This window comes from Amphiura filiformis, chromosome 13 (assembly GCF_039555335.1).
Source record: "Amphiura filiformis chromosome 13, Afil_fr2py, whole genome shotgun sequence".
NCBI classification, from domain to species: domain Eukaryota; kingdom Metazoa; phylum Echinodermata; class Ophiuroidea; order Amphilepidida; family Amphiuridae; genus Amphiura; species Amphiura filiformis.
The window spans coordinates 6920343-6944029 of NC_092640.1; the positions used below are offsets into that span (position 1 = coordinate 6920343).

Here is a 23687-nt window from a genome sequence, read left to right on the forward strand (position 1 = left end):
GACATGTTGTTTTGTATTCCTCAATACGTGAATTCGCCGGTATAGCGCACATACGCTCGTAGGCTGGGCACTTCATGTGACGTGGGTGTGTTGGGGGTGGGGGTTGTGTGGATGTAGATCATGGGGTGTGCATGTATGAGAAGGATATGGGTGCTAGTTGGGGTTGTTTGTGATGAATTATGTGTCACAACATTGTCCATCATAAGGAATTCCGTGAATCCAAAAGGCGACGCGATTTCAAAGTCGAACGTAACCTTTCATTTTTGTTCGTAATGTTGTCAATAAGTCAGAAAGGAAATTTTTAAGGACATTTTCAGGATTTACCAACCATTTTTAAGGCAATTTTAACAAATTGTGTTGGTCCTCGACGAATCAGTTCAGTTTAATGCAAGAAACCATTTTCATTTGTGAAAAGTCGAGTCTCAAGTCATGACTCGTTACACACATTATGTTCATATGAATATTAATAATATATAAATAATATCCTTTATTTTCAGAATTGTATTAGGATTTTACAAACCTCTGTACAACCATACACCAGGGCCGTGTAACTTAGTACAAGGAATAGGTAAGAATAGGTATTGGTAACATATCTCGTATATTAATGAACATCTACCAAAAAGTAATTACCCACTCCTTAAATAATGGTTATTATTCCTTGATTGTTTGCCAAATTTGAGATATGCAGTCGAAGCAGAATTTATTTCTGCGCATTATGACACTATCTTTGTTGCAATGGTCCTAATATTGATGTCGCAGCGTACATTAATGAAAGTAACTCAAGATTTGAAAGTTGCAACAAAGTCCTATCGCCTTGTATTCAGTTTCAATGGAGCTCATTGGATTCTTCTTCTTGTTTCGTAAATTTGGAGAAGGTCAAAACATGTAATAATCAACAAAAAAATGTCATTATTCACATCAGTGGTCATTGTTTACTTAATTCCATATTAAAATATTACAAGTTCAATGTTTTCTGTGACCCAGAAGGTCACAAGAAATGGAACACCTCCCAATCAGTAAATTTTGAATCTGAAAGGACAACTTGCAATTGTAGGCCATTTTGGACCTTGTTGGTCAGAAACATTGAAATCTTCACGTTTCAATTTTGACATTACGTGAATGATTACTGATGTGAACAGTGACAATTGTTATTGATTCTTAAACACTTGAGAATGTTCTTGCAATCTTATTGGTTCTTACCCGTGTGATATTATTAGTTATTAGGTGAGGTTTGGGGTGATACGGATTATATCTAGTCGAGGAGTCCGTATCAGGCGAGGGCGATAGCCCGAGCCTGATACGGACTCCGAGACTAGATATAATCCGTATCACCCCCAAACCGAACCTAATGACGATTTTATCATACCAAAAAACAACCACACCATCACAACAATGACAAAAAAATACAAGAACGACATAGTTTCAGTTCAACAACAAAAAGTAATTTCAATATTTATTAAAAATTAATATCAATATATTAAACTCAGTAGTCTTTTCAACGTGTCTATTCAGTTCAAGTGTCCATGCTTTTTAACCGTGCGTCGTCTCGGACATGCAGAAATTGTCAAGGTCAGTTATTTTGATAAATATTTACGTTGCAGTTTAGAAACTGCATCTGCCTTAGACGTGTTGCACTGGTTGGTGGCACATTTTCTGTATCAAACGAAGCAAATAGTTCTTCAATGTCCGACGCAGAAAGGTCAAAGTCAACAGTAGGCCTAGTTGGGCCTACTTCCTGAACCGCTGTTGAACTTGAAGCTTGTTTAGCTTGTATTGCCGGCTGTCTATTAGGCATGGGCATGAGAGCATTTGTTAGGGTAGTCCCCATCAGTATCTTCTCCTCAGCTCCAACATGTTGGTATTGTGTCAGTGACTGCACTGACTTGTGGCCAGTCACTGACATAACTTGGGAATCGGCAAACCCACACTTAGTAAGTATCGACGCCCCGGAGCTGCGGCAGCTATGATTTGTGTACACTTTGCTCAACCCGCACTCTTTGCTCACTTCTTTCATAAATGTCCCGAGTTTTTTGTCACCAACCGGCTCATTACAGTACCATATTTCATCACCTTCTTGCACTTGCAATCTTGGCCGTTGCCATAGTCTGTCTAAGTTAGGATGCAGCTTGCTAATGTACTTGACAAAGCTGTTTACGGGGCAACGGGGATTACCTTTTGACTCCGGCATACATCCTGAAAATGATTCGCTATCGTTTTCCCTGTGGTTTTTTGTCAGTTCATCCTTGGCTTTCACCACATAACGCACACCAGTGTCGGCATCCGTTTGCACACAGAAACTCTCTCTCGTCATGCTGGCCATATTCTCTCCACCACGTCGACAGAAGAAATATCGAACGTCAAATTGTACCTTTCTGTACAAACCAGAAGGGGTTGAGGTGTTAAGATGCGAGCTGCCATACAGTTTAATCAAGTCCGACTTCTCAATTTCAGGGTAATGAGACGTATTCCCTAGTCCTTTTTGCTTCAGTTCAGCCATCGCGGCCTTGAAATTCTGATTTGCCACCCGAAACGCTGAGTCTTTGATAATGTCCATGTCTGGATTGACATTCAGCTTGACATACCTATTCAGGCTATGTCTGAAGTTGTCAAGACTGGCACACTTGTATTCTCTTCCATCAATGGTCCTGGCTGCGAAGTAGTACTTCTCTAGAACCTGTGCAAGCTCGGGCGTACTGAGTTCAGTTAGGGTTTCTCGCCGGTTTCCTGCAGGTAACTATCCAGTGCTCTAGCCGCTTTGTCGTTAGCCCTCTGTGTGCTTATGGGGTCGCATTGCGACGCTTTGTCTCAATGTCTGCCTGAGTAAAAGTGGCAAACCTGCGCTTCAAAGCAGGCACTGGTTTGGTTGCCTGACACTGAAACGCCATTGTCATTGTTGTCAAACAGCCGTCGTCATGCAAGTTGCTATGCTAACTACGCATGCGCTGTTTTCTACTGACCTGATACAGCGCGTTGGGACGCATTCAGGGGGTATGATACGAGAAATATCATGTCAGTAAATTGAGGCGATTATCCAATGAAAACACAGAAAACTACTTGATGGTATGATAAGACACGATATCACACACCTTAGCGCGTATCGTCGACGCGATACTCGTATGCGCTATTTGAACCAATCGGAATGTGCATAGCAACAACAGGACTGATCGATTCTAAGCCCTAGGTAATTCCTTGTAAAATGTATTATTTAATTTGCTTAAAATTTGGTATACTTATGATTAATATATTTATTTTCATTGACATGTTTAAGAATGAGAATAAATGTATTGTTTTTAGCCGCTGTCGTGCATCTATCGTCTCATATAACACGCGACATCATTATTTTGGGCGTAAAACAACTCGGCTTCGCCTCATTGTTTTACTTAAAATATTGATGTCGCCCGTGTTATATGAGACGATAGATGCACTACAGCGGCTAAAAACAATACCTGTATTCTCTAATTATCACATGTTTTGATCCCTCCAAATGCATGAAACAAAAAGAATAAGCCAGTGAGAGCTGAACTAATTTCCAATGGATACTGAATACAATTAAGGCAATAGGATTTTGCTGCAACTCTTAAATCTTGGGTTACTTTCATTAAAATGTACGCTGCGACGTGAATATTGGGACCATTGCAACAAATGAGGTGTCATAATGCGCAGAAATATATTTTGCTTCGACTGCATATCCCAAATTAGGAGCGATTAGGAAATAGGGCCATTATTTAAAGGGTGGTAATTACGATAAGGATAATGAACTGAGTGCAATGCATTCGTCAAGATAATCGCACGCGCCGTGGAGTTATTGCATTTAGCTCGAGAGCCGATAGGCTCAAGAGCTAAATGCAATAACTCCATGGCAAGTGCAATTATCTTGACGAATGCATTTGCACGAGTACATTATCCGTCATACACTTTGAGTGTAGGCCTATTAAAACAATAGGCAATATTAATTGCTGCATTCATTATATTAGTTTTAATATTAGGGAAAATATCTTACATTTTAAAAAACACCGTCAGGACATTGACCAGCTACGTAGCATTTAACTGGTAAAGAAAATCAATCCCTGTATAAGTTAGCTATCAATGGTATCGATTGCGCCATACGTCATACTTTAGTAACTTATTCACGCATGGTTTGTAACCAATTGACTTTAGAGCACTGAACCAGTTCGCCTGGAAACTATCGATTTAGATGTCCGACTAGTACTACGGTGAATATCAACTGGACTTTATAGCTCTATAATTTGAACTTTAAAATCTACTTATATTAAAACACACGACATTGGGATTTAACAATTTGTTCACATGTGTTTGAAGGCCTATGGTATTATAAAGCATGATCATGATATTATGCGCTAGTGTGTGTTTCCCGGGCCCGGCTATGTTATTTTAGATATAGGCCTACATGTATTTTATTTGTAAAATGCTGAATATTTTGCAATGGTGTCATCTTGTATAATTATGATCCCCCTGTTTTTGGCCCTTTTTAATTAATAGAAGCTCGATTATTCTCATTTGATGTTTGATTTATTTGAGGTCATTAATCATAATTTATGACAATGATATTGCCGAATAGGGTGCAACTCTACTAGTCTTATTACAAGACTGCCCTACCCCAACCCTAAACCCTAACCCTAAACTCCGTAAACGAGGACTGGACTCAGGTCTAGCGAGTTGCACCCTATTCGGTAATTGTACCCTATTATAGAACACCGTTTGTAACTATACCATTTTAACACCACAGAATGTATATTCGTACTTTTTTGATGGTATATATATCGAACAGACAATTATATAGTTATGTGACCTCTGTGTCGAAAGCGTCACCTAACTCTACTATATGGTTATGTGAAAGTAGTATTTCTAGTATTTGAGCGTGCACGTATTATCTAGAATCTATTGTTTAGCGTGCAGGTTTTAGATAATGCATTGTTTAGCGTGCAGGTTTATATAATTTGGGCTGTGAAGGGTAGTTCGCGAAAATAATGCACGGGAGAAGAATACATAACGATGAATAGAAACGGGCACTAGAAGTGTATTTTTTGGTAGATGTTTACATGCCTGGCTGCATAATACTGACCATTGTTGAAATATTGCAAAGTGTATATTTTCAACAACAAAAAAATTATTCAGTCATTTAAAATTGGGGAATGCCAAAACAACACTATTTTGTTCTTCAGCATCCGTGCGGAAATAATCCTTACTCATATGTGTGTGGTACGTAAAAGGTGGATCACAGAAATAAAACAGGGTCAGTTCTCAATCTCCAATGATGTTGAATAGCTTCCCTGCCCAATTTATTGCAGATACTCTCAACCAATATCTCACTTCCATGTAACTTCTGAACCGAATGTGTTATATTCATGACCTAAAATTGCATTTGAAATATTTAAAAAGAGCCTAAACAGTCTAAACGCAGGACAACCGATCTTTTGTTCTGCTTAGTCGCGCTAAAAGTCGATCGATACATGTTAAAATCAACACAATTCCGAGATACACCTTTTTGCTATGAAATTTATTTTCTCGGTCAAATATAAAGCAAGTGTGATATTTTTGATTTTTATAGGCCTTTAGTTCGCCCGTGAGCTTTTTACAGAATTCATTTTTAGCGTCTCAAACTAATATAGTTTGCTAAAGAAAGATATTTCCCACCTCTGTAAAGCACATCGTGTGGGTCTATATATTATAGTTTTGTCAAATTTCCGTTTTTATTTTACCCTTTTCCCCTTCATGATCCGAAAATGTCAAACTTAGTACTTTACCTCGAGAGCAACCAGCAGAAATAATCGATATTTCAATTGTTGTCAACCCAGGTCCCTTTTCCATTGAAAACCAGGATTGCCTGACCAGCGATTTGGTAGCCCAAATCCCCAATTCTGGTAAATGAGGTGGATTTTGGAAATTTGCTCCCGTGATAGCCTGCAATTTCAATTTATAGGGGCTATGGATTCCATGATTATGAAAACCATTTTGTCTGTTTGTTTGTTTATTTATTTACCTAGGATGAGGTCTATGGGAAAATCCACTGTCCAAACATAGAAAAATTCGCGTGTTATTAGAGGGGATTTTAATTTTCTGTCCCTCCTATCTCCAGGTGAATTTTGAATGACCCCCCCCATCGCGGGTTGGCATTTTCATTACACCCTTCAGACTTGCTTTCGGGTTTGTGTAGGCCTATTTGTCATAATTTAGCGCTATAGGACCTACTTTCTAAATGTATAGCTATAGCCGTGCTATATAAATATTATAAGGTACCGGTATGTAATATTATGTAGGCCTATGTGGGTACTCAACACATTTTAACCATGACTTACAATGCAAGGCTCATTGTTACCATAAATGATTTTTCCTTTAGGTCATTATAATAGGTTGTTATAAACTTCCGTGTTTAACCTTGTATTGTTTTGGCTGCTTCATTATGACTTTCGGTGGGTTTAAGCAATTTCAAACAAACACAAACAAAAGGCACTATACCGAAACACTAGGTAATTTCTTTGCTATATTGAAGTTCTGGCAAAACTGTATCCAGGCCGGGCACCCAGAGATATCGATCCACAATGCTAGTATTTCACGCGTGGATTTGAAATTTTTTCAGCTGGTAATCAAAAATTATGGAATCAAAACGGTAATTCTGACAAAACTATGATATATCGCTCACGGTGATGTGCGTTAGAAAGTTGGGAAAAATCCTTCTTTAGAGAACTATATTACTTTGAAAAGCTAAAAGGTTGATCCAAAAAAAAAAGGCTCGCGGGCAGAGTTGAAGCCTATCAAAATCGAAAATCTTACACTAAATGACTGAATTTCACGACTAAGTTTAACACTAAGATTTGAAAAAAAAATACAGTATCAAGCATTACAGTTTTTCCTGATATTTATTGAAAAAATGAAAATAATTTCTTTTCATTTTGCTGAGAAAAAAAAATTTTACACTGAAAAGGTGTAACTCAAAATTTTGTTCATTTGAATACCAAATTCGATCGTTTGTATTGCCTTATTAAATGACTGAGTGAGCCTTGCAGAACAATAACAATCGGTTGTCCAGCGTCCTAACTGTAAACTGCGGTACATAACATATATTTTGATCAGCTGGTAATCGGCGGGATCGCGGATTAATATCAAATTTTTTTATATTTTTTTTAGAATTGTCTTGTGATATCTCGCAAGAAGCATCACGAATGATTAATTCAAGTCCTATACTTTGTTTACTTTCTTTAACAAGCACAATATAGATCAGTCAGGTCAACTATATCTTAACGCGGGTCTACCTTTTAGCGTAGTGCTAAAAGCCTAACAATTCCCGCCGATTACGAGCTGATCAATCTATAGTGAAATATGATATAGTGAAAAATTCTGCAAAAATGTCAAGTCGTCAGTTCAAATCATTTTAACACAGTTTGTACAAGCAACTCAATCAGCGTATAATTTCACTTTCAAAATGCTTACTGTTACAGGTAATGGATCTGAGGATATTGTTACACTGACGAATGGAGTCGCACTCATTACCTCTGTAAGTTATACACAGACACCCGTACACAGGGAAAATATGCCACATAGTGCCAGGTTGGCACTTGCCAACTGATGCCAATGTGGCATTTGCCAGGTTCGGCCAAGAAGAATGTGCAAGGGGTACGCACAACCAGGCATTTGCAGTCACGGGCCAAATTGGCATTTGCCATCAATATCCAGAGTGTCAGAAATCATTGGCATCTGCCAATTGTACCAGGTTGGCAAGTGTCAATCTGGCAGGGGTTGGCATTATCATGTTTTGGTGATTTATAGATTTGTATTATTTCTGAAAAAAATGAGATTTTTAGATGGTTTCCAGCAGTGGTTCCCAGTGTTTTAGGCTCCATATTGTTTTGAACATACAAAACATTGCGTGATCTTTGTTTTCATTGGTTTTTGTAATTTGAATAAATCAAAACAATGATTTTGTATGAAAATGAGCTATTTCTGATGATTGAATTTCTTTTTCATGTGTTTTTAATTTTATCATTCTAATTTATTTTGGAACAAAAATGCAATTTTGGATGGTTTCCTGCAGTGGTTCCCGGGGTTCGGCTCCAGGTCGTTTTGATAATAATTATGAATTTGCAGGTTTGTACTTTGATGTGTTTTTGTTATTTTTCAAGATTTAAATTATAATGGAACAAAAAAAATGCATTTTTGGATGGTTTCCTATGGTGGTTCCCGATGTTTTCGGTTCCGTGTTGTTTTGATGGTAGGCCCTAATTGTGCATTGGTTGATTTGTGCTTTCATTTGTTTTTTTGTTACTTTGCAAGATTTAAATTATTTTGGAACATTGACTGCATTTTTTTTTGGTTTCCTGTGGTGGTTCCCGGTGTTTCGGCTCCGTGTTGTTTTGATAGTAGGCCTACTGGTGCATTGGTAGTTTGGGCTCTCTCATTTGCAAGAATTAGGCCTAAATTATTTTGGAACAACAATGTATTGTTAGATGATTTCCTGTTCTGGTTCACGGTGTTTTCGGCTCCATTTATGCATTTTTAGATTTGTGTTCAGTCGTGAGCTCCCTCAAATGCTGTTGTATGTGAAAGAGCTCTAAGGGGGCGCAGCACTAATTCAGCGCCCCATAGGATAACGTGTGATTTCGGCCTACTTCAAGCGCCATTTCTGGCGTTCCTGCAATACTTGGCGAAATAAATTTGGTATCAAATTAAAGCTCTGTTTCTCTAGATTCCAAAACTTTTGTCGGCATATATCGATGACCATTGACTTTTTTCGCTAATTTGCGGTGCAAAAAAAAGAGCTAAAATATACTAAACTCACCACTCACATTTCAAAATCGGGTTTCTCTTAATCCGCCACAGAAAATTGCTTTTGAGATCAATTGTCCAGTTTTTATCTGCATGTTATCATTAAAGACACTTGTCGAATTCATATGAGCCGATATTGAGTGATTTAAAGTGAACAAGTCGGTAGATATGGTCGCTACAATCTCATATTCACTATGGACTATATTAGCCGAATTTCGTTGTTACATAAAATGCGGAGTGATTTAGTGTTGCGCCCTCTCTAACAAGGATTCTCGAGTACTAATATACTATAGGATAAGCCACTCGTTTGCGCAAATGAAGTCAGTCATTCAGCCTATGCGCCTTCATGCATGTGATGGCATAGTACCCCTGTACGTGTAGGAGTGTATTACCTGTGGAAGAGATGATGCAATGTTTACGTCATCGTTTCCAAAAAAATTAAATGGCGAAACACGGCGAACATTTGGTCGAATCTTTCCATTACTATCATATCGTGAAAAACCAAATAGCTGAGGAGTTAGCTCAATATGCTAGGAAAATATTATAACCGATTACCCCATGACGAGACTGGCTAAATAAGCTGTATTTTTGCCGGAAAGGGTCCGAATAATTGGCAGTCGATGGGCGCCATCTTGGAAAAATAGCTCGAAATAGACTTCCTCGACAGTCGTTCAAGAGAGGAGATTTTAGCCTGACGATGTTAGACTTGATCAAGACGGAGTGTCGTTTGCACTGTATCGGTCTAAATGTGCACATTTCATACATAAAATTAGCTTGAAATTCAATAAAGCAAGTAAAATATGGGTCTAATATTATCTCTACTAATATAAAATTTGATGAAAATGGTATTTCTTTCTTAAAACAAATAAACATACTTTCAAATTGCGTTACCTGTACTTGCAGGTCTGAAACTAAGACTAATTTACCACCTCGATGCCCTAGCAACTGTCAATCAAATACAGGATAAGTCCTTTTGACCAGTAAAGCAGTAACGCGCATCATAGCCGTTCACAAGTACGTAAGTTTTAGGCTTACCACCTCGATGCATAGCAACCGGCATAGCAACCGTCACTCAAACTGCCGGCGAAGTGACTTCATTTTTTATACAGGGATTGAATACGAGTGTCACGGCCCTGGCTCTAATGACAAATTATCATACCAAACCAGTAGATGTGCACGTCGCAAAAAAAAAAGGAGATTTAAGATTATTCAGATGAAAAATTAGTGTGTGTTTCAGTCAAAAGTAAGAAGAAACACCATTATTGAACTTCATTTTTTGTTTGCAATTTAAATAACACAATCTTAAAAATCACAATGAAAGATAAAACGGTTTTGTACACAATACCACGGAAATAGTGTACATTTAGGGATTCAATCATGTTTCACCGTTGTTCATCACCGTTTAACAACGATGCGGCCGCGTCGTCTGCGTGGTTTACTTCGCGAGGGCAGCTTTAGCTGCCCGAGCGGAGTAAACCACGCAGACGCGCCGGACGCGAGTTGTTAAACGGTGATGAACAACGGTGAAACATGATTGAATCCCTTTCAACAACGAAAAGAAGCTAAAGATCGTATAATTCACATGATTATTTCATGAGGAATGTCAGTTAATCATTGCCACTCAGCCTTCCAAAAACTTCGATGATTTTTCTGCTAAAATCAGCAATAAAACTACAGAATAAAACTGCAATGTTTAGCCGCTGAAAAATACTGAATTTAATTAGTAAAGCTTGCATACGCACACAGGTTCCAAACATGACGAATTTTACGCGCACTCGCGTAACGCGTAGTCTCGCTCGCGTTCGCGTATACGCTATAGTAAAAGTGTGGATTCATCACGGATTAACAACGGTTGGCTCCTGTACAAAGGTATAGGAGGAGTTGTTGAAATTGGCGTAAATCAACCGGGAGGTTGACAAGTATTGGCGAAGATTAAATGAGTTTTGAAATTTCAGTCTTTTTAAAATTTTGTTTACTTTTTTATGGCTTGAAGAACTGAATCGCGTATTACGCTGCCCACCCACTCACATGGCGCAGAGCGCCACGCAAAGTTCATTGCGCATACCGGCGCGTAATTTGAGCGCAAGCGCGGATAAGCCAAGTTGATTGATCGGTGACGCAAAATCACCCACGCACGAGAAATGCATTATTTACGATCTGCATCATTTTCTAGCTCGGAAGGCGCTCGCGCAAACGGCTATCTTCTGAAGATAGCGGAGCATTGCGGGCCTAATAAAGCAACAGAAAACATTTCACACATTTGAAAAACATCTCTTGTTAGGAAAGTTTGTTTTTGATGTGTTTTGTTTGTTTGTTCCGCTATCTACTCAAGATAGCAGGTTTTTTTTTTATAAAATAGGCCTAAGAAAGTAAGAAAGGTTGACAATATTTTGTTATCTACTGATGATACCATTTGAAACCGTATGAACATTTTTTTTTAAATCAAAGAAGTCGGAAATTTCATTTGGTATATTTTTTGTACTACATGTTTGTTGTTTGTTTGCTTGTTTGTTTGTTATCTACTCAAGGTAGAATTTACTGTGTGATTTGCAAATCATTATAGGCCCTTTGCGACATCAAAAAACGCGCTCAAAGCCTACTTACGGCCTGCATCATTTTGTCGGCACTCGCTAAAGGCTTTACGGGCTTAATAAAACAAACGTCTGTTAGGAAAGTTTGTTTTGATGTTTTTTGTTTGTTTATTATTATTTGTCTGCTTGTTAGTTTTTCTGCTATCTACTCAAGTAAAATACAAAGAAATTGAGAAAGGTTGAATATATTTTGTCAGGCCTATCTACTGATGATAGCATTATAAAACCTAATGAAATAACACAAAAAGAAGGAAATTATAAGCAGGGTTTTCTTTAACGCACAAAACACGCGTATTTACGCGTTCAGGCACTTTGCTAACTCCTTTAAATCCAAAGTCCCAAAGTCCAACGCGTACAAAATCTTGAAAACGTACGCGTTCAGATATTGCAAGATTTGGATAGAGAAACACCCGATATTGTGTATTTATTCTCGGCTTTTGGCATTTAGGACCTACTCCCGATATGTAGGGCCCATCACATTTTGTCAGCATTAATCCATGCATGTTTTAGTGATTGCGAGTCTCTAAAATGTGTCAGTTTGAAATCTTGCAAATTGGGAACGTTCGGGTCCTTTTTTCTGTTTAAATGATGCACCAAATGTCTTCAATTGGACTTTAATTTTGCAAAATTTTCCCTCTCAGGGGTGAACATCCCCCTCAGACACCCCCATGCGTAGTGGATAAACAAGTGACCATTTTCGCTTCTGCTTTCGACATTTGCCAATTTACATGATTTAGGCCCTATTTTTAACACAATTTATAAGCCTAATATGGAAAACATGACAAAGAAAGGCTTCATGGACCGTCATTTCACAATTTTCGGCTTTTCAACTTAAATTTTACACAGTAATAGTGCCAAAATGGTCCACCAAATCGCTTCAATTAGGTCTTCATTTTGCCAAATTTTCCAAGTTCTGAGGTGGGAACATCACCCTGCGTAGTTGATAAACAAATGGCCGCGGGACAAATGGCCACTTTCACTTCTGCTTTCGACATTTGCCAATAATGTTTAACACAATTTATAGGCCTACCATAATAGGGAAAACTTGCCGTCCGAAGGCTCCATCATGATCATGTCCATGGACTGCTCATTTGGCTTTTTTAAACTAAAATTTTACACATTAATAGTGCCAAAATGATCCACCAAATTGCTTCAATTAGGTCTTCATTTTGCAAAAGTTTCTTACTTCTCAGGGGGCATTTTTAAATAGTATTATTTTCTTTTAAAATTGCCCCCACCCTTCTGACTGCTCTAGATCCGCCACTGCTCCAAACAGTGACGTAGATTTCTTTTTGACTTGGGGGGGGGGGATGTCTTGAAGTATAGTGAATCCAGCACCTTTTGGCGAAAGAATAAGTTTATGGTACGTACAAAAAATTTTGCCATTGTTGAAATATGGTGCAAAAGTGGAATAAATTCGTGCTAAGCGCGCAAAAATGCGCACTTTTTGGGCTAAAGTGACCAAATATGCATGAGGTTAATTTGGTCAGAAACCCACATACAGGCGTCAACATTGGGGGGATGATTGTATGGACCATCCCCCTGGCAAAATATTGGGGGAGATCCCCCGGATCTACGCCTATGGCTCCAAAAACAAACATATATTGTTAAAAATGTCTTCAAAAATAATATTATAAAAATACCCCTTGGGCAATGTTTTTGACTCCTTCAGAGGAAAAATTCACAATTGAAAGGGTCAAAAAAATTTGAAAATACCCCTTCAGCAAAATGCTTAAAGAAAACCCTGATTATAAGACTTAGCATGAGACGAGTCAGAAAGATAATTTGATATGTTTTTGTATATTTCATGTTTGTTTGTCTGTTTTTTTTGTTTTTTATCTACTCAAGATACCATTTACAGTGCGATTTGCAAATCACCCGTTGCGACATGCATCTGTGAACACGCGCGAGTCCACTTACGGCCTGCATCATTTACGATCTGCATCATTTTCTCGGAAGGCGCTCGCGCAAACGGCTATCTTCTGAAGATAACATTGCGGGCCTAATAAAGCAACAGAAAATATTTCACACAGTTAGAAAACATCTGTTAGGAAAGGTTGTTTTTTGAGGGTTTTTGTTTGTTTGTTTGTTTATTCCGCTATCTACTAAAGATATTATTTTTTTGATAAAGTACAAAGAAAGTAGGCCTAAGTAAGAAAGGTTGACAATATTTTGTTATCTACTGATGATACCATTTGGAACTGTATGAACCAATTTCTTGTTTGTTTGTTATCTACTCAAGGTAGAATTTACGGTGTGATTTGCGGCACCAAGCATCATCTGCTCAAAAACGCGCTCAAAGCCTATTTACGGCCAGAAAATATTTCACAAATTTAGAAAACGTCTATTAGGAAAGTTTGTTTTGATGTTTTTTGTTTGTTTATTTATTTATTTGTTTGCTTGTTAGTTTTTCCGCAAGTAAAATACAAAGAAATTGAGAAAGGTTGTTCGTTAGGCCTATCTACTGGTGATAGCATTTTTAAACCTAATGAAATAATACCAAAAAAAGAGGAAATTATAAGACTTAGCATGAGACGAGTCGGAAAGATAATCTTAATACTAATTATGGCGTGTCCGTCCCTCTGTCCGCGCGCTATCGCGTGCGCGTGGCTCGCTAACGCGTGCTCGCGGTGCGTATAACGCGAGCTCGCGGTGCGTATCGCGTAGTGCGCGGTGCGCTATATTAATCAACTTGCAAAAATTCTCAATGACTGCGGAACAGGTACTCAAATTTGTGATATTCAAATAAGTTGTTTATTTTGGGCTGATGACGTCGTTCTTCTTGCTAATGACGAAGAAGAACTTCAAAAAATGCTAGACGTTGCATCATCGTTTTCACGACTGTGGAAACTAGATTTCAACTACGATAAGTCTAATGTTTTAGTAGTTGGTAAACAAGTGAAAAAGGATAAAGTATGGAATTTGTGTGATAGTACAATATCTAGTTGTGACAGTTACAAATATCTCGGGGTACATATATCAAAAAACCTTTCAGATCACACTCATGTCAATGAAGTTGTGAAAAAGGGAACAGACTTATTGGTTATATTAAGTCGATCTTGAACAATCACGATGACTTTAATAGAGTATATTATGGAGATATCTTATGGCGCACCATTGCTCTTCCGTGCATAAATTATGCATGCGCTGTTTGGACATGCGGGGGTGAAACAGATATGAAAAGAATTGAAAACCTACAGTTACAAATGGCCCGCTATATTCTTAAGGCCCCACGCAACACTCCGACTGCTACTCTTTATGGCGACTTAGGATGGCAATCAGTTGCTTCCATCCAAGAATCTTGTAAAATAACTTATTTTGCTCGTCTAAGTTCAATGGATATGCACCGATGGCCAAAACTGCTTTTGAACACTTTATTTACTCTAAATCATCGTAATGTCAACCAAACTCGGTTTAAATGGTTAAGTTGTATCAAAACTGCTCTTGATAAATGTAATATGAATCAACACTTCACTTACAACTCGTCACTTAATCCAAAATGGGCAAAGACATTCAAGAAGATCAACAAAGCTGTTAGGAAAATGTATGGTGTGAAGATGCAAGAAGCAAATCTTCCCTCACAGATTATGTTAAATACAAGAATTCTCTTATTTTGGAAAAGTATACCTTCTTGACGAAACTGATTTCAAAGGAACCAACCTGAAATTTAAAGCACGTTCTAACATCCTTCCCCTAAATGGCAGAATATATAGATGGAATGAGAGCATGGACAAATCTTGTTCTCTTTGTAAAGGGAGCATTGAAGACCTCAGACACTTCCTTTTCACTTGCAGCTCCCTGAATAATATTCGTTCTGAAGAGTATTCAAAGCTGGAGCGTGACCTCGGTGACCGAAATCTAGAGGCCCTTTGGCAAACATTCATAGCAGGTGATTTAGATATAAAAATATGTTTCATGTTAGGTACCCCCGTAAGTTGGGAAGAAGGTGGTAATTGTTTCGATATATTTTGCAAATCCTTTTTAAAACGTGCGTGGACATATAGATCATCGATTATTAAGGAAAATATAAAATTAACTGATAAAGTGATGCTAGTGAAATTTGTTTAAATGTTCTTTATAATTAATTTGTTTAATTGTAAACCTATGTATATAGGACTCTCTTGTACATATATAATATGATTGTAAATATAGTTTAAAATTCAAAATAATTCCAAATCTGTTTCACTATAGGCCTAATACAAATAATGATGCTGGTAAAATCTGTAGGCCTATCAAATGTACTGTGTAACTTGATTTGATTTGATTTGATTTAATTCACCTATGTACATATATTGTAAACTAGCGGGATACCCGCGCTTCGCGCGGGTCCCCGCTAGATGAGTAAATGGGAGCGATCACTAAAACAGGAGGAATTACTGAAAAGGTAGAATCATTGAAAGGTACATTTTATTTTTCTAAACCTGTCCCTTCTTGCACTGATTTCCATTTTCTTTTCAGTTTATTCTGCACGGGCCTAGTTTGTTTCCATTAAAACAAAATGCTATTTAGCTTGTGATTTTCCGTTTCCATGTTATTTATCTATCTAGGCCTAACCCCATTCCCATTATTTTCTAAATCTATCCTTTCTTATACGTTTCCCTTTATAGCTTCATTTTTATCAGCTGCTTAGCTTGTGATTTCCCGTTTCCTTCAGTTGTTATTTATTTTTCTTATTTTTCGTGATTAGTTTCTAATTTTAACTTCCTTTTTCCCTTAATTTTCCTGATTAGTTTCTTTCTTTCCCTCTTTAGTTTGCTCCCGTTTCATTTAGTTACTGTAATCATAACCTGTATAATAGGCCTATACCCGTAGGCCTACCTTTTTGTCTTCTTTTTTTTTTCTATTCATTTAGCTCCTTTCTTTCTCTTCAGTTTCTTTTGCATTATAGGTCTATTTTGTTCACATGCTGCTTAGCTCGTGATTTCCGTTTCCATGTTATTCATTTATTGAGCCCCGTTCCCATGCATTATTTTATAAATCTACCATTTCTTACATTTCTCCTTTTAGTTTTAGCTTTTTTTCTACATTTTGTTCCCATTTTTCATATTTCCTGCTTAGCTTGTGATTTCCCGTTTGAATTTTATCTATTTAATTCTGTTCTCATTATTTTAGGTTTTTTTACGTTATTTATTTATTTATTTATTTATTTATTTATTTATTTATTTATTTATTTATTTATTTATTTATTTATTTATTTATTTATTTATTCTTTCATTTTAGCTTCCTTCTTTCCTCTCGTATCCTCACGATTTTTATCATCTTGGCGGGTAATCTCTTAACCGAATCCAGTACCATGCATATAATCCACAACCCGACCCATCCATAGGCATACCTTTTCAGTTTTGTCTTCCTTTCTTTTCTTTTCTATTTCTCTGGCACTGAAAGTTGGTCTGTGCATATTATGCACCCCGTACGTGCGCGTCACATTGCTCAGTACGCCGACGTACTAACGCCAACCCCCTGCTGCCAGTTAGTTACGGTACGCGCTACCACTGAGTTTTGACAACAAAAAATCCCGGGAAAAACCCCGGTTTTAACCATATTTTCACTGATTTTGAGGCCAATTCTTGGTCTTGACCGTTTTCAACCAAATAAAGTGCAATGCGTTCCCCGTATATTCCTCAATCTCCCAAATGAATGTGGCTGTAAAACTAAACGACGATTCATTATAGGCCTAGAATAAATAATAAAATTCACGCGACGTAGCCTTAATCTCTTGGCTGTCAACTTCGGTGCAGTGGCGGAAAATGGGGTGCGTAGCTCTGCGTAGGGGCGAAAAGCTCGTAAGATCATTCTTAAAGTACGCGATGTTGTGCATCTAGATAGCCTGAATCATTTCTTGGCCACCTCGCAGTTGGCAGAAAACAGGGCAATGTTGCTCTGCGTATGGTTTTTTAAAGGAAATATTATTACGCGGTTCACACTGTCCTTATTACCCACAATGCCACTGCATGCGATTTTGCATAGCAACACGACAGTTTTTATGTTATTCTCTTAGTTACCATCAATTTTGCAAAATGAACCTCAGATGGTTTAATGGCAATATGTACCCGATCAATGTACGAATAAATCAGAGCTGAAAGTGAAATCATCTCTGAGTCTATTCGCGCACAAGATTTAGCGACTTCCTTTTATTTAAATAGACTAGCGGGATACCCGCGCTTCGCGCGGGTCCCCGCTACATGAGTAAATGGGGGCGTTCACTATAACAGGAAGAATTTCTGAACAGGTAGAATCATTGAAAAGGTACATTTTATTTATCTAAATCTGTCTCTTTTTACATTTTCTTTTTTAGTTTCTTCTGCTTAGCTTGTGATTTTCCGTTTCCATGTTATTTATTTATTTAACCCCGTTCCCATTATTTTCTAAATCTGTTCTTTCTTACATTTCCCTTTTAGCTTCTTTTTTTATTTGCTGCTTGTGATTTCCCGTTTCCATGTTTTTTACTTAATTCTGTTCTCATTATTTTAGCTTCTTTTTTTTCTTGCATTTCCTGATTAGTTTCTTTCATTCTTTGTTTCGTTCCCGTTTCATTTAGTTACTTTAACCCGTTGACCTAATTACTCGTACCTTTTTGTCCTCATTTTAATTTAATTTTTCTTTATAGTACCGCTTCATGTTCTTTATACAACACACATCTTTCCCCCGTATTTATTAAGTCCTCTCATAGCGTGTCTGCGGACGTGTTCACCCGTTATCATAATCCCGTGACCCGTCCATGTACCTTTTTGTCCTTTATTTTTCCTTCTTTCCGTTTTCATGGTATTAGCATGTCCACAGGTCTGTGGCTCGCAAGTCGCGTGGCTCTGCGCCGTTTACGCGCGGCTCGCAAGTCGCGTGGCTCTGTGCCGTTTACTCGCGCATTGGCGTAGTGCGCATTACGCACGCGGCGCTGACGCGCTGCCTGCCAGCTGCAGTTTTTCATAACAAAAACCCATATTTTCACTGTTTTTGCAGCCAATTCTTGACCGATTTCAACCAAATAAAGTCCAGGCAATTTCCCGTATATTCCTCGATCTCCCGTATGAATTTGGCGACATTTTGATCGAAACTGACGGAGCCTTTTACATAAACCACATACATACATACATACATACACACACACAACATTAGCCTATTTATAGTAAGATAGTTATGATTGTAATTATTGTAATATAGACCTACATAAGTTTGATTTCGTGTGCATGTGTGTGAGGGTATGTATGTGTGATATGGGTGTGGGAGAGTAAAGGTGAGAGGGATGAGAGCGTGGGGGTGTGCGTGATTTGATTTGATTTACCTTTGTACATATGATTGTAAATAATTTTGATTGTAATTATTGTAATATAGACCTATATACATAAGTTTGATCTTGTGTATATGTGTGTGAGGGTATATTATGTGTGATATGTATGAGGGTGAGTAAGGGTGAGAGGGATGAGAGCGTGGGGGTGGGGGTGAGTGGGTTGTGTATCTTTTATACATTGTACACTATTTAATATTTATATTGATTACTATGAGTTATTGTTGTTGTTGTTTGAAATGTATTTTTGTCTTTTATATGAACGCACCGCCAATTTAGGCGTGTGCCGCTGATTCAAAAGCGTCTGTTCAAATAAATAAATAAATAAATAAATAAATAAATAAATAAATAAATAAATAAATAAATAAATAAATAAATAAATAAATAAATAAATAAATAAATAAATAAATAAATAAATAAATAAATAAATAAATAAATAAATAAATAAATAAATAAATAAATAAATACCGACGGGCGTAGTGCGAGCACCGGAAAGCATTACAGTGACTAACAGGTGCATCTCATCGGACCAATTACGCGATAGACCATGAAAATACGCGGTAATTGCGTAGCAGTCTCGCCTGTCGCATTTCATGGAATAATCGGCCCTCATTATCGGATGAGGCGGAGACTTTGACTGGTGGTACGCGCTCTGTCTTATCTTACTCTTACTCTTACTCTGTGCTTGGAACAAATCTAAGCATTTAAAATCTTCAGTATATGCCGAAATTTTGATCTAATTTTCACTTTTTTGTGTTACTTTAATAAATGGTTGGTTTATATAAGAATGAAACATGTCTTTTCCAAAAATTAGAAGGCTTAAAATGTTATTATTCTTAGTTCAAGTCTTTGGGCTTGATTATCACAACATACGGAAAACACCCTTAAAACGCATGTTTTTGGCCCTTATTTTCAAAAAGTTTTACTGGGATAATATTTTTTATTCAAAAAATTAGTTCTGTATTTTTCTGGAATGGGGAGTAGAGTACACAGCCACGTTAATAATACTTGTATGATTTACTATTTTCGCTAAACTCGTACTCGTATGATAAGCATATTTCAGCAGCTCAATGATCTAGAGGTTTAAAAGCACGATAGGAATGATAAAAATTCCTTTAAAAGGGAAAGCCAGCCTCAATGTAGAAGAGGTCTTGTAATTAGTTTTGGTCAATGTGAAAGGCATTTTTATTATCACGCTTACATCCATGGGATTATTACATGCCAGTCCACCAAACCATCAACGATGAGAACACTGAAACAGCAGAAAACATTAATTTCTAATCTCATGTCAACTCTTTAATTCATTACTCCAAATTGTTCTGGTCTGTTTTTTTTTGTTTTGTTTTTTTTTTTTTTTTGTCTTTTCAGCTTTTTACCCACGATATCTCAATTTCCAATTTTGTAATACCAGAACTTACGAACTCAATATCTTCGATTAGGAATGTCCGCTTTCACTGCTTTCGATATATTATAGGCCTACCACGTCACAAATACACTGCCTGTTTGAGTTAACTTACATGTACATTTTATTTTAAAATAACTTGATATTAATTCGCAATGTATAGTTTAAGCCTACTACAGGCGTATTATAATAGATAGTGGCCAGCACATTTATAAAGGACTGATTACTCACTACAATCTTCACTCTTAAACTGTGTTTTTCTGAATGTGATGATCATGTTGATTGCTAGTCGGAAACTCCTGCGAAGCTATGGGCATGGCATCTTACCTACTCCATTCTATAAGTATACCAGTCTGCTAGTGCCTTGTGTGTTTTCTCTTCAATCATTTTGTTGAATGTAATTTTATGAATCAAATAAAAAAGATAAAAAGTGACTTCACATAAGTTATGTGTCATTTTATTTTAATAAAGAAGTTATTAAATTAATAAAGTAAGACAATTTATTTATCTATAAGTGCATGTCAAATAGGGTAGCCTACATTGTTCAATACTATAGGCCTATTATATGCCCATATTATAGCTAGGCCCTAAAAACTTTATTTTGCATCGGATTTTTCCCGTTGAAAAGACAAAACTGATGTTTATAGCAACCATTTCATCAATAACATTTTGAGTCATTTTTATCCATAAAACGACACAGGATATGATAGATAACTACTTTCACATCAATATGGTCCATATGATCACAGATTGTTGTGTGATATGATGAAGATTTTGATTCTATAGATCTGTTATCAACATGATATCACGCTGTTCAGTGGTCAAGGAGTAAGGACCCCCGGTCAAGGACACTGATATGACATCATAGGTGATGGATGTAATTTTCTTCTGCTGACCATATGATGCTGTATATTAACTATTATTGTTACATTTAGGCCTATACCTAGAACTTTTAAAGTCATAATTAGTTCAAACGTAACTTTGGTAATACTCACTTGTTTTCATTCGTTGAAACGGCAAAACATACTTACTTTTCCTTACAAATCGAACAACAATAATTTTAAAACATTTCACCTCAAAAAGTAAAAAAAAAAAAATTCTTATCAATACCAATAAAGTTAATCTCTTGAGCATACAAACCCAATCTCAGAAATAGATACCAGCCTCGCGTATGGGCTGGCGAAAAGGTAAAACATAATTGGGGCGTTCTTATGTCAGTTTGTTACAATTTCAACTATTATGAAATTATCAAAATAGAATAGCTAAATTATTTGAAAAGTACATGCTGGTGACTGTTTTCAGGAATATACATGACGTACGTTAAAATAAATGTTCGGGTAAATGTCAGCAAAAAATATAAAACTTTCTTCAGAACTGATACCGGTACTAGCAGCTGTAGATTGCGTTTATTTGAAAATGACTATACATAGGCCTTAGGCCTACCCCGGCACCCTAGTCAACACAAAAGTTGACAACCATGAGAGTTACCAAATTGCGCGGAAAAGGGGTTATTTTTTTTACCAGCAGCAAGGACTAGCCTGGATCCTTCTGGCCTCTAATGACGGCGCCTTTTATTTACCCACAATCCTTCACGTTGCCTTAACCTGATGACCGTGCGTAGTTGTTGAAAGACTGAAGGATCCAGTCTAAGCAAGGATCGTGAAATTGGCAAAATATGGTGCAGGGTCTATTTAATTTGTTGACCTCGAATTTGCATGAAAAAGGGGGTAATTTGATGAAAAATCATTGCAAAGGGACCTTTGAAAGATTTGGTTACTCTCGTGGTTGTCAACCTTTGTGTTGAGGGGGGGGGAGGAGGCCTACATATTTCTTTTACAACCATGAGTAAGATGAGTAGACCTACCGTTTGATGATTAATATTTCAACAGCAGTTTCATTATTGGTGTTATTCGACATAATCATTTTTCGTTTGTCGTACATCATTTTGTAAAATCAGTTGATTTTGAGAAAATCAGATTTCAAAGTTAATTTAGCTTTATTCCGTGTTAATTTATGTACAAACGAAATAAATAAAATTGACACAAAACGATGTCGTATACATTTTACAATTTTTAAACTGCTGAACTTTTGTATCACTAAATTGAATATATTATGACGGTTATGACAATGTCAGGTTTCCAAAGATTACATGTAAATAATACATGTAGAACAAAGGACTCGTTGACTTGAAATTGTAGAGGGAAATATATGAAACGTTTCATGATTTTGCTGGAAAGTAATAATTCTTCAAATATACACTGGTACATTTTTTTACCTGATATATAAACCGAAGATCATTTTAATTAAACCCACCAAAATTAGTTTTACGCCTATTTAGGCCAAAAGAAAAAGGTTTGTCTCAAAGCTCACGAGAAATTTAAAACAAATGCGAAATGCGATTTTTTTTTTTTTTTTTTTATTCCCGACTTGTTTTTCATGGTATTTTGAGAAAAAAGTCTGATTTTCGCCGATTTTTTATGGAAAAAGCTTAAAAAAAAAAAATCCGCATTTGTTTTTTGTCAAATCGTGGGATTTTACAAACGCGCGCGCAAGCTTTAAGACGAACCTTTTTTTTGGCCTTATATACGTTGCTTGTCTGGGGCTATATACGTTTTCTAAATTTGTGAAATATTTTCTTCTATGATTTTTTTTTAAAAATTAGTTCATACAGTTTCAAATGGTATCATCAGTAGCTAACAAAATATTGTCAACCTTTCTTACTTTCTTAGGCCTATTTTATTTAAAAAACTACTATCTTGAGTAGATAGCGAACAAACAAACAAAACACATCAAAAACAAACTTTCCTAACAACAGATGTTTTTCAAATGTGTGAAATATTTTCTGGCCGTAAATAGGCTTTGAGCGCGTTTTTTGGACAGCAGATGATGCTTGGTGTCACAAAGGGCCTATAATGATTTGCAAATCACACCGTAAATTCTACCTTGAGTAGATAACAAACAAACAAGAAATTGGTTTATACGGTTCCAAATGGTATCATCAGTATATAACAAAATCTTGTCAACCTTTCTTACTTACTTTCTTTGTAATTTATCAACAACAAAAAAATCTTTAGTAGATAGCTGAATAAACAAACAAACAAACAAAAACCCCTCAAAACAACCTTTCCTAACAGATGTTTTCTAAATGTGTGAAATATTTTATGTTGCTTTATTAGGCCCGCAATGTTATCTTCAGAAGATAGCCGTTTGCGCGTTCCGAGAAAATGATGCAGATCGTAAATGATGCAGGCCGTAAGTGGGCTCGCGCGTGTTCACAGATGCATGTCGCAACGGCTGATTTGCAAATCGCACTGTAAATGGTATCTTGAGTAGATAAAAACAAAAAAACCAAAAAAACAGACAAACAAACATGAAATATTCCTTCATTAGGTTTTATAATGCTATCATCAGTAGATAGGCCTGACAAAATATATTCAATCTTTCTCAATTTCTTTGTATTTTACTTGAGTAGATAGCGGAAAAACTAACAAGCAGACAAATAATAATAAACAAAAAAACAAAAAACATCAAAACAAACTTTCCTAACAGACGTTTTCTAAATTTGTGAAATATTTTCTGCGTTGTTTTATTAAGCCCGTAAAGCCGTTTGCGAGTGCTGACAAAATGATGC

The 23687-nt window shown here is 36.8% G+C and overlaps 1 protein-coding gene across 1 annotated transcript in view; it reads left to right on the forward strand.

Moving 5' to 3' along the window:
• The window catches only part of LOC140167933 (serum paraoxonase/arylesterase 2-like), a 35574-nt gene that overhangs the window by 420 nt on the left and 11467 nt on the right, over nucleotides 1–23687 (forward strand). Inside the window, exons 2-3 of the mRNA XM_072191227.1 lie at nucleotides 498–568; nucleotides 7458–7513. Coding sequence (XP_072047328.1) covers nucleotides 498–568; nucleotides 7458–7513 — 127 coding nt within the window. The remainder of the gene's footprint in view (nucleotides 1–497; nucleotides 569–7457; nucleotides 7514–23687) is intronic.